Genomic DNA, 12744 nt, shown 5'->3' on the forward strand with positions numbered 1-12744 from the left:
ATTCATATAAGACAAATGTCTTTGCCACTGTCCATCACCTTTTCACAGGTCCAAACATACTGTCTTGTAAAAGTGTTACTCGGGTTATAATTAGATTTTAAGATGATGCAAAAGTTGATTCTTTTTTTAACATTTTAATTTTAGCTCCCGTCTGAATGGTGTCCGTGGAATTGGCCGTTGCTTCTAATTGTTTTATAATGTGATATTTGATGGCGCTCAGTTTCTCTTGACCTTCCTCATAAATCCTGACCTAAGTCATTGTTGTGCGTCAGTTTCTTTTGGAAAAACGCAGCTAATTTGCCTCTCTGGATTTTCTCATTGGCCTAACTGCTCTGTGAGTCACATCTCACTCTCCAGCAATGCGGCCCAGCGGCATCACTTTCCTCTGGCTCTGCACACTGTCATTCAGTGCTAGTACAGGAAAGTCCAGCTGGGTGCTGTTTTTTACGTTTAGCGTCACGCTTTCCCCCCCGCTTCTTCAAACACCATTTACTTTCTAACCAGTCTCACCAGAATGTGTGTGAGGAATGCTCCTATAAGCATGCGATCTCTTCACTAAACTTCAACCAAAGCCTCCTTCTTTATAGGACTTCCTCAGGGAGCCCACACATTACATCGAACAGATTTTTTTTCCCCCTTTGCCCCTGAAGACACACGTTGGACATCCTGCTGTGCTAATTGCTGCAGTCATTTATGTTTGATGAATGTGAGCTGACAAAACAACGGTTTTAAGTTCAGAGTATGCTCACAGACGGCTCCTGTGTCTCTAAACATACTGGAAAAACGTTTTGGGTTCAATTACAGGGAAGGCAGGAGGTAGAAGCAGGAGCCAGTGGATTCCTGGGCCTCTATCGCAAAACTTTGAATTACGTAACATTTATTAACAGTAACCTCTTCCACCTGCCAGCTCTGTCCACACAGAAGATGCTCTATTCATTTTCAGTTACTTTGAGGTGCTTACATTTAGTTACATAGCTCTATCTATGATCTAGTAGCATTCGCCTTTAGTTATTTGCACAGTTTGAAAGGACAGATACACAGATGATTAAATTATGTGTAATAATGCCTCTAAGATATTATGAAACCAACAGGAGATGAGCTGGATTTGAGTCACCTATGAAAAACAGCTGACTTTTCACAGATTTGAATTTCAGAATAATACCGTGGAGGATGTTTTTGCAAACCTGGTGACATCTAGGGGTTAAAAAAAAACTGCTCCATACTTTCCATAATGAAGGAGACAGTATGCGCTGGGGTGTTCTCCAGCTCTGAGTGGCAGACTTCATACCCTGGCAGGCCATCAAGAGGTCTGGTGGCTTAAGCTGGTGATGGTTACCAGGTGGTGTCTGTTGTCATACTGCACATGCAGGCCAGGCATCTGCCATCTGTTCACCGCCCCTACAAACCAGTAGTTGGGACAAAAAGCACTGGAGGCAAGGAGGAGGGATTAGCTGCTATGCCTGCAGAAGAGTTCGCCCCGCTCTGTATAAATGCAGTTGGCTCTGTGGCACTGCTTCAGAGAGCCATTTCGTGACATTGGGACATAAAAACAGTCGTGTCGTGGGACAGACAACAAAAACCACTTGTGCCAACATTAAGGGATTCACTAACTTTGTTTCTTTGTTGTTTTCCATGTAAAAGAGAGACCTCATGCTTTACCTTTAGCATACAGCTGTGTAAATGTTGAATATCTACCTCCCTGTACATAGATTTCTTCAGTATGTGTAACTAGATGTACATGCTGTAAAAATACAGGTGCCTTCTCCTCTTTATTTTGCTACTTAATGATTCTGTTCTAATCTTTTGACAGAGACAACTGCACCCACTGCTTGTTTCCATTGTTTAGAGGAAAAATCCATTATAGCACGAGTCAAATTTAAATTACCATGGCAAACGTATCAAAGATCTGGCATTTTGTACTGGAAATAGTTAACGGATAATCTTTCTGAAAATGTAGTCAATATGCTACTTGTGGAAACTTTAGTCCTTCCAATAACATAGAATGCTGATCATTTGGTTCACATAGCAACAGCAGCATTCCAATGAGGTAACTGTTAGGTTTTTTGTTTTTTTTTTTCATAGGGGGAGGTTGGGGGCACCAGAGATTCTTTGTACTGTTGGCTTTTGACCTTAAGGTGAGGAACCCGGGAGACACATTCTGCAATGGTGTCCCAACTTTAGCGTTTTTGTGCTGTAAACATTGGGGGGAATGGTTTCTCCGGCTGATGTCTCAGTGGCCCCCTAACACATCTAACCTGCCTGATGAAAGGAAAAACAGAGAAATGTCATGTAGAATTATGCAATAGGTCAGTGGCCTGCTTTATGTTCTGGATGTAAGCAATTTTAGATGCTTAATGTACTTCTTCTATACCAGTTGATACTTCCAAAGCAAGGAAACTAGAGCACATGTATTCTGTAAGAGAGCTAGTTTGGTCATTTCAAAGAAATCCTAAATGTTTTCCCATGCTGCGGCATCTGCGCGATGATGAAACAATCACCTTTATGCCTCGAAAGTTGAGAGACAATGAGCCAGTCAGATGGTGTCAGAGATGAGTTCAACATACTTATCCCAGGACAATCAGGAAGGAAACGAGTGGCTGAGTTCTGAGGTAACCAGTTCCTTTGCCTCCATGCTTATCTCATACAGTGATGCATTGTTTTCTCAAAAGGCCCATGGAAGCCAGGGTCTGTGTTTGATAATGAAAATGTCGCTCACCATTTCCGTCGAAAGACGTGCTCGCATCAGACGTGTAGAAGTATGTTGTGTTCATGTATCGCACGTTCAAGTGTTGGGTTTTCATTTGAAGTAGTGTTGACTGACACCGTTGAGGAATGCAATTGTTTGTTGGCTATTTCACAACATTATGCAGAGTACAGAGGTTGTTAGCCGATGTTTCAGGATTTAGGACCTCTAAGGTAAAACAGGATGAAGGAAGGTGAGATGGGATTACTATAGGTAGTTCACATTTGGTTCTGTAACACCAAGTTTGGAGAAATCTGCAAGTGAACAACTGAAACAAATGAATCTGCTCTTCCTCTCCCCAACTTAATTCATCCTCTTATTCAAGTTTCAACAGCCAGTCATGTGGAATCATTTCCTTTCAAAGATGTCCAGCTGCAAAAATAGGAATGCTTTGGACCATCCATCCTTCCATCCATCCATCCATCCATTTTCTACTGGTTATCCTGTTGAGGGTTGCGGGGGGGCTGGAATGTATCCCAGCAGCTTTCGGGCGAGAGGCGGGGTTCGTCAGTCCATCTCGGGGCCAACACATAGAGACAGACAACCATTCACACTCAGCCACATCTATGGTCAATTTAGAGTATCAATCAGCCGCGTCCCCAATTGCATGTCCTTGGACTGTGGGAGGAAGCTGGAGTACCAGAGAGAACCCACACAGACACAGGGGGGACATGCAGACTCCACACAGAAAAGCCCCATGCCCGAGCCGGGGCTTGAACCTGGAACCTTCTTGCTGAGGCGACGGAACTAACCACTGCGCCACCGTGCTGCCTGTTTTGGACCATTTAGGTGAAAATTTCTCTGATTCCCCTCGACTGATTTCTGACTGTGTTTGTGGTTGTAATATAATCTTGGTAGAGAACACAAACAAACCTAGTCCCACCTCTTTTGTTGATCACTATGAGAAAATGAAAATGTGGGCAACTTGATATTGTTCTTCCAAAACAAGGCCTTGAACGGGATTTTCAGATTTTAAAGATCGCCTTTTGATGAATTAAAGTGTTGTCACCTTGTCGTGTAAATATTAAATTGTCTGGAAAGAAGGCAGGTGTCACTTTAGTTCCAGTAGCTGTAAAGCAACAACGATTATAAATCCAGTGATTTTGTCATGAAAACAGAAGCTGCTCAGATTTCAGTTGATGAGCCATTCAGCTTTATGATTATTCTCCTATCAACTGCTTTTAATTCAATATTGTTCTCCTTGTTGGCGTGAGAAAATTATTTTATGTAGCTGTGTTTCCACCCGAGCAAGACAGAGGCACTCCGACCGTCTGACATATTTTCTCATAAAGCCTCTTGGATGTGAATTTGGTCGTAATCTTTATTTCCCTCATCTTGCCCCATTGCCAAGAAAATATTTATTTAAGAGTTGTTTGAGGCGGAGTCGTAAATGCTGTCAAGCGATAACCCCATTGCGTTTCTCATCTGTTATATTCTCCTACCAGGCCTGTGCAGTGGAAAGAGCTTGCACAAGGTGCTAGATAGTTTTGGTTCATTGTGTTTTGGAAGATAGTTGATTGCATTTTGGCTAGCCCACAATTGAACATTTCAGCAGGAACATAGGCCAGATATCTGTCAGAGAACCAGTGTCACATTTCCATCCTGCGTGTAATAGAGCATGTATAGGCCTCCACGGTGTGAAATATCTGCCATTCTTATGGACCAATTAAGCAGTCACTGTTTTGGCTTTTCTCATGAGGATTCAGCAGATTTGCCAAAGACTATATTAGTGGCTCCATTCACAATTGATCGGAAACAACTGGATGTATACGGGCAGCCTTTTCTCTCTTGAAAGAAGAGGAAACCTTTGCTCTGCCAGACTGGACAGACTATAACTCCCAATGGCCTTCCTTCAAGGCCTTTTCAAAATCTTTGTCCTTGCATACCAACTATACTTTCCTAATGTCTTCTGATTTATTAATCCCTCCCTGCTTAACTTGCCTCCGTAGTTAAATTTCATTATTTTCTGGATCTTCTGCATGTGACTTGACAGTGCAGTATCATCAGGTTTGCTGCTTCCCAGGAAACCTTGCAATAAACTGAGTGATGTGCAGGACCTGTCACAGTACCAGTAATACCTACTTGAAGTGATGAATCATTCTTTTTCCATTGCAGGCTTGTTGAAAACCTCTTCAGATATTATATAAGATGTTCGTCAGTAACACTCAAACTTACAAACATGTTTAGTGTATTAAAAATGAAAAAGAAAATACGGTAGGTAGACCTTGATTCAGCCTTTTCTTGAACAGTGTTTAGAGATCCAGCCCCATTTTGAAACTATTATGTCCAACATTAAGGAATGGAGTCAGCATTTGGCAGGCAAAAGCGTCCCCCCCCCCCCCTTTACGAAAAAAAGAAAAAAAAAAACAGAATAAAATCAGCAAGGATCAAGTGGATATCTTCCTAATTAAATTAGATCAGGTCCAGTAGTGAGACCAGACTTTTCCTCTCTCTCTTAGCTTGCATCCCTCGTACACTCCTTGGGGGGAAATACCTTCAATTTCCTTAGGGATCAAGCTTTTTCTATTCAGGAAAAAAGCCAAGACACTTGCAAATAGCTCAGATGGGGTTTTAAAATTATTTTATTAAACTTACAGCGGATTGAGTTTCCGGTGATCCAAGTGTTACATTTCAAAATAAAATATGTATTCTGAACCACCCACTCCCCGCCCACACCCCCACCCACACCAAGGTCCTTTCTGATCCACGCTAATCATGTTTGATTTGGGAAGAAATCACTCATGATATTTTCCCCACTCCGCAATAATCAGTATATCTGTGTAACTGAAGAAGAAACATTCGGTTAAGGAGGCAAAAAGTCAGAATTATGTATTTATTCACTGTCCTGTTGTGTCAGTTTAACAGCAGTTGACAACTGAGGTGAAACGATAATAAAACACAACGACTTGGCTTAAAGCCTCTTTAGAAAACATGCAGACGTCAAATAAAGAACTTGTCAAAAGGGCGATGGGGTAATCCATTTGTAATGCCAACTTCATTAATAGAAATTGCAGTTTGGTTGCCAGTTAATCAAAAAAATCATTGCAAGAGGGAGTATTGCAATATAATATAGTATCAATATTTTGTTCCACTCCTAGTTCCAATGTTTTATATTATTGCTAATGTGTACACTTGGATAAAACTCATGTGTTTACATTCTTGTGACATGAGGGGGAAGTGATTATATCTCCGTCTGTTGCTTCTACTTCGGCACTGACTGAAAGATTTTCTGGCCAATACAGCATGCAGTCAAGATCAGTATTGAAATATTTAAAAGTTAAAAACAAGATTCTTCTCTGTTTGAGAGTGATTCATTATTCCGGATTTTAGACATAGTGCTCATAGAATTTTTCCCTTCGGACAGAGATATTTGAACGACAAAGGTGAAGCAGAGATCTGTTTTTGTAATAGAAGGGGGCCATAAAAATTCCCAGTCAGAAAGTAAGCTGAAAGACAAAACTGTTTTATTCTGTATTTTGGAACCAGCTTTAGGATACGGCCCGTGAAGCTGTAGGTCTGAGTTTTGCCTTTTAAAAATATTGAACGTCTACTCAGGCGTCTTTGTTTTGATTGCATTATTAACTCAATGGACTGGCCTCACACATTTATCTTCTGTACTTCTGTGGTAGAGTTGCATGCAATTCTCATTTAGGGTCTAGATTTCAACCTCAAAGCAGTCAGATTCAGAATGCGCGGTACGTTTTCTAAATGTTGTGGTAATACTCCATCATAAATCATGATGGTGTCACAATTGACAGATCTTAAGTTCAATTCCTTCACAGTGACTTCCAGAGGCCCCACAGGAGCAAATCAGAGAGACGTTCTAGACAGGAAGTGATGTTTTCAGCTGCTGAACAAGAAAGAGGCTTGACAGTAGTCTTAAGAAGTTTTCTGCTTGATAATAGTTTGATGGAGTTTTTACTTGAGGAGAACGTTACGTGAACCTTGTCATCTGGATGTGTTTAGACTGCCTGTGCTCGGAGCTGGCAGCCAGATGGCTTCAGCTGAGGGACAATGAAATCTCCTGGGTCCACAGGAGGGAAGGCTCTTATTCTGATTTGTCTCCTCAGATGAAACCACATCTGGGTAGCTTTAGCATACCTCAGCAGCTTGTGTGTGATGCTGGTGGGACATGAAGGTCTTGCAGTTCTTTGTTCATTTGTTGCTTGATAGTTGATTTTTTGACAAGTTAGACCAATTTGATGATGACGTACACAACATACCCGTGTGATATCGTCAGAACGCTGTATGATCATCTGTGGTATAGCCTTTTAATCGGCTGATGAATCGGTGCATGGCACTTTATCAAGACCCACGAGACCCACAGACAAATGCGTGTTTACTAAAGTGAGCTCACTTTCCCATCTTATGCAATCAGTCGGTTTAGTCTGATACCCTTGCAGCCTCTGTCACGTGTTAACAACATCTCCTTGGAAAAAAAAATAACCCTCCTAAAACCCTAGTATGTGTAGCATTTACTAGCAGCTACTGACTGCTTTTTGAAAGTTACTTGCAGAGGTCACACGAGCCTTCCAGACACTTATTTTACCTGTCAGGTCTTCACATCTGCACCAGCAGCCTACTTTGGTTCCCCGTGACCACTCGCTGTGCCATTTTCATCACATTCTTTGGCCTTTACCCTGTGTCAAAGCAGGGTTCTAACTGACATACATGCTCTAGTATCCATCAGCATTTACTCACTGTCCTCAGGAACTCCACTGCTTACCAGCACTCTTCAAACGCTACATTTTACAGATGTATTGGCCTTCGCTGCACACACAGTCTTTGCAGTTGAGGAAATATGGTAGACTTGCGTTTTGCAGGAGTGTTTCCAGATGTGGTGGCAGTGTGGGTGAGTGCCGGGTGTACTAACCGGAACTGTGATGTCTTGACAGATAACACATCATTTCAAGTGTGGTGAATGTCTATAGGTGCTTTTACTTTTCACAATAAGCAAGTTTGTTGAAAGAGGAAAATGTCTTTTACTCCGCCAAAAGGAATTTAGTCTGGATTGCTAATTGACTGGAAATGGTTTCATTGTTAGGTAAATCTTCTCTTGAGGGGTGAGGGAAAAGCCAACAAGTGTCTCACAATCTCACGTACTTGTTCTACTGGCCTGTTGTCTGGTTTTTGTAAATGATTCACTTCATTTTTATATTCATCTCATGATTCAGTGACCTGTCAAGCAATAAGAACTGGCTTTGTCATCCTGGAAGAGACTACTCTCATCCGGTTCTTCCTTTCATTTGTCCGCTGGCTGTTCATGGTGTTTTGTTTTTTCAAGCTTAATTGGACATCATTATGATGCTAGTCTGTAGTGTTTGGGGGGGGTATACCTGATGAAATCACTACGTCTTCTCCCTGCAGTACCAACTCTGGCTTGGTTGAATCACCTGTACAGACAAGGGAGCATCTTTAGGAGACCTTTCTGAAATGATTAGCTTTCAGTTTAACTATTTCAACACAGTCAAGTTTCCAGAGCTTCTCCCTAGAAAAAGGTTAGATAGAATTTGACATGTTATCATCACCTACTCATTTCATATACCTACTTCATCTGAAAATAATTTAAGTTCTGGAGTTGGTAACATCCTAAATGGCTTTTCTGAAGTCTTATAACTGTAGAACCTCCCACTAAATTTTGTCCAGACATAAAAAACAGAGATTTTGGAGAGTTTGCCACATTTGTGTACAGATGAGCCTAATACTATGTATTTGCTTTTCTTATATTTTCAGCATCAACAATAAACTGCAGCAGCCAGAGGCTGCATCTGGAGTGCTGGAGTATGCCATGAAACATTTTGGTGAGCTGGTAAGTGTGTGTATTTTTTTTTCTTTTTAAAAGAAGAAGAAAAAAAAGCCTCCAACCTCAAATTAAACCTTTTTGTTAGGCTGCGTTCAAACCACCAGTCGCAGACAACACTACAGCCTCCTTTGTGCCTCAGCTGTGTTTGGAATCCCAGAGTTTATCACAGCTCAGTCCAGCATCACCCAGGACTACGTTACATTGACCAGTCGAATACTTGCATGGAGGATATTTTGTACTTGCAGCATTTTGATACAGTTTACTTTGCAATTACCAAACAGATGTGAAAAAGGTTGCTTTTGCAGCTTCAGCCTGATACAAACATAAAATACACATTTGATAGTTTTTTAAAATCTTGTTTCTATAATAGGATTTATTGTTTTTTTTCTGGTTCTCATTGTAACCATTACCACCCAACACAAACAGATGGAAACTGGCATTTTTTGATTAATCCATGGTCGAAATCCAACCTTAATGGGCTGTGTTATATTTGGTCTCTTGTCTGGACGCACTTCTTCCAGGGGTTTTCTTTTCCCATATACACAATTTAATATGGGGATGAGGGTCATTTGAGACGTGTACCCCCAAGAACACCCTGTTCTTACAGCGCAACATGTGGGAAAGCCATCTGCCACTCTGATCATTTGTCAGGAGCTCGGAGCAAAATATGAAAAAATGTTTTGCTCCAGCTCAAACAGTCTCTGATTTTGTATATGTATTGGTACTCCTTTCATGTCTCTGTGCTGTGTATTTTTAAAGGCTGCATGGTTTTCTGTTGTGTGTTTTGTTTTTGTTTTTTCTAGTGGTAAAATGATGTCATGCTTTCAACACAAAAATACAATTATTTGTTGACAGTGTGTGACTTTTGACAAACCAAGTTGAAAGCCAGAAAATGCGTCATTTTTGTATTTCAGGATTGGTATTTATTGAGCTAATGCCCGAATTAGCACTTATCATAATACTGTACTTATAGTCACATAGAGAAGCAAAAATCTTCCATATTAGATTTCTATCATTGTTAAACTATACATTTATACCTAGATTAATTTTCTGTGTATATACAGAACCATTCGTCCCTGTGTTTCTTGTTCTTTGTAGATGGACCTGATCCAGGGATGAAATAACTGTTACACAGTAGGCATTGGAAACCATCACACACAGTTTCCACATCAATTACATAAGAGGAAATAGCATTTTTTGGTGCGAGTCCTCTCCCTCTCACCAAAATTGCAGCATTTGGTAACTGCGGTTTTTGTTGGTTTCTTTTATGGATTTACTTCTCAGGGTTTATGGTTCAGTGCTGATAATATAGCAGACAAAACCAGTCACTCAACCCCATCAAAAAAAAAAAATATCACATGTTTCCAAAACCTGATACACGCTACACTATGCTGTCATGGAACTCTATTACCATTTGAAAGTTTGAGAATTGGCCCTTTTGAAAAAAAAAAAGTATTTAGATGGTTTGGCAACATTGTTTTGAAACTTTCATGCTAATAAATCCCCCTTTGAATTTGAATGAAAGCGTATGCACACACTTGACAAACGTTCAGTTGGAACTCATGATGCAGTCGATGTCATGCTGAAAGTCAGTGGTGCAAAAAAGCTGTTAAAAACAAAACAATACAACACAATTGAGCTTATCTAAATCGTTCATTTTACGACGTGGTTATATTTAGCTCAAAGCCAAGTTTGTTTTCCCAACTGTTAGGGCTATTATGGAGAAGGTCTTCCTACCTGCCATTGTGAGCAGAATTTATGATACTTTCTAAAAGCACGGTAAAAGTGAAAAGACCCCCGTAAAAACAGTTTCACAGTTCACTTCCAGGAACCTTGTTTATGAGGTGATCATTACAAAAGCTTTATTGTGGGAACATGTTCAGTATACCGCTTAGGAATTATCACAGACGCAAAAAGATGTGTTCTTCATCACCGGTGGATATCACCAGAAAGAATTAAATATTTGGAAGTCAAATGTTCACCAATTTTCTATACCACTCAACTGTTTAGGGTTGCGGGGGGGCCTGGAGCCTATCCGAGCTTACATTAGGCGAGAGGCGGGGTTCACCCTGGATGGGTCGCCAGTCCGTCACAAGGCCATCAGGAGCAATTAGGGGTTCAGTATCTTGCTCAAGGATACTTTGATATGGTCACTAGGGGGAAGTGGATATCAAACCAGCGACCCTTTGGTTGCTAGACGGCCACTCTACCTCTGAGCCATGCCGCTCCTAGTGATAAAACAAAATCGTCTGATCAAAGACTCATTTCAGATGAAGTACATAGACTTTATCGATCGGAATTTTAATCTTTCCAGATTCTTCTCTGACGCTTCTCTACTTTGTTGATTTACTAGGAAATCCAAGCCACCTGGTATGAGAAGCTGCACGAGTGGGAGGATGCCCTGGTGGCATACGACAAGAAGATCGACATGAACAAAGAGGACCCAGAGCTCATCCTGGGCAGAATGCGCTGCTTAGAGGCTCTGGGAGAGTGGTACGTCATTAGTCATCTGTTGTTATTTTTGGACTGCAAAAAGCTTTTTCCAACCTTCGGGTCTTAAATATGTTTATATTTAGATATAAACACTTCCAGAAGACGCAACATTTGCAATTTTCCTGTAACTAATTTTGTGTTTGTGCCCTTTGCTTCTTGGTACAAATGTATGGTATCATTCACTGAAGTCAAGCACATCAGGTTCTTCAGTTTTTTCGCCTTGGCTCCAGTGAATAAAGATTACACATTCAGTAGTAGATTTGTTGAGAGTTCTTGAATATCCAGCTTTGTATTTGCTCTCTGTTCGTAGGCAGAGTATTCCCCATGAGTCCTGACATGGGGCCTTTGACTGGGTAAAAAGAGACAGAAAAGGGCTCTTTTGTGTTGACTAAAGTAATTTTATCCGGGAATAAATGAACAGGCGTCCAATTCCAGTTAGAGGTGAAGCCACTCCAATGAAACCTCACCACAGCTGAGGACTCCGTGTCGACCGCCCACCTTCACTGAGCACTTTTAAGGGAAAAAGAAAGTCATAAGATGTACAAAAGTTCCAAAAATGTGGATCGTCGCAGAACTGATGACACTAAGCAGATGCTAATCTACTTATGTAACTGTTATTCATTTCACAACTAAATGATTTGATGATTTTTGCAAGAAAATGACATGGCTGAAGTGAGACTCCGTGTTTATGTTTGTGTGCGGATCAAGAAGACTTGGGGATTATGTAACATTTGACGGGGTCATGAGTCAAAGGAGATCACACTCAGGGGAACACATTGTTCCTTGTCAAGGTAAGGGATATTGTACAGGTCCTCTCTGGCTAATCTAAAACTGGGGAAATTTTTTAGAGTATAGTTATAAGGATACAGCTAATGTTTCTGACAGGCATGCCTTCATAGCACTGACCAGCTACAGTATAAGGAAGAAATAGGCTGTCTTAAGTTTTAGAAGTTAATCATCAATGGGACTAAAGGTTAAAAAAAAGTGTCACTAAAGAGCCTAGTTCCAACTCGTTCACTGAATTAGGTTCTATGCTAATTTTAGCCAAAGCTGTCTAGCATGCTGTAATGTATATTTGTTTAGTCTCAGTTGTGACTTTTAAAGCAACATTATTTATTATTGTACCAGGGTTAGTCGCTTGATTGTATGTAAAACAAAGGTCTCGTCATTGACCTAAGACACCCCACCCGCATCAGGACGTATTCTTGCTCTGTTTTCCAATGAGTCATTCACAACACAAGGCAGTGACGAAATCACCGCAGACATCTTTAGTGGTTGTTGTTGTTGAAGTGATTGGTGCTGAAAAGTAGCATCCATTAGTAAATCCTATTTGGGAAACAGACCAAAAAGTGTGTTTCTAGCTTTGTTCCCTGATTATTGCACATTGAGCTGTTTTCAAATCCTGCAGTTCAGCTGTGTTCGTAACGACAGCATACATTGACTTACTGGTGGCAACTCACCACAATATCAACGCTGAAATATGATTGCGTATAACTTTGGTGCTGAGTGTGGAGCACCTGGCTCTGATCTTTGTCTACTGGGGAAATGGTGACAATAACTGCTTGTTGGGCTCACAGTGACCACTTGGAAAATGCTTTGCCCTGCCTACACGAGAATGAGAGCGATGTCAATCAAAAAAGTTGGTCCACACCCACACAGGCCGGTGAGGAGGTCCAGCCAGCTACAAGTGGAAGCACCTGTTGAG

At 41.0% G+C, this 12744-nt stretch overlaps 1 protein-coding gene across 1 annotated transcript in view; it reads left to right on the plus strand.

Annotated features, from left to right (window-relative positions):
• Positions 1-12744, plus strand: part of mtor (mechanistic target of rapamycin kinase) — a 76144-nt gene that overhangs the window by 33861 nt on the left and 29539 nt on the right. Inside the window, exons 29-30 of the mRNA XM_086214152.1 lie at positions 8477-8552; positions 10900-11039. Coding sequence (XP_086070278.1) covers positions 8477-8552; positions 10900-11039 — 216 coding nt within the window. The remainder of the gene's footprint in view (positions 1-8476; positions 8553-10899; positions 11040-12744) is intronic.

The sequence above is a fragment of the Aulostomus chinensis genome, chromosome 9, assembly GCF_037954235.1.
Source record: "Aulostomus chinensis isolate RoL2024-O1b breed Wild chromosome 9, RoL_Achi_v1.0, whole genome shotgun sequence".
NCBI lineage: Eukaryota > Metazoa > Chordata > Actinopteri > Syngnathiformes > Aulostomidae > Aulostomus > Aulostomus chinensis.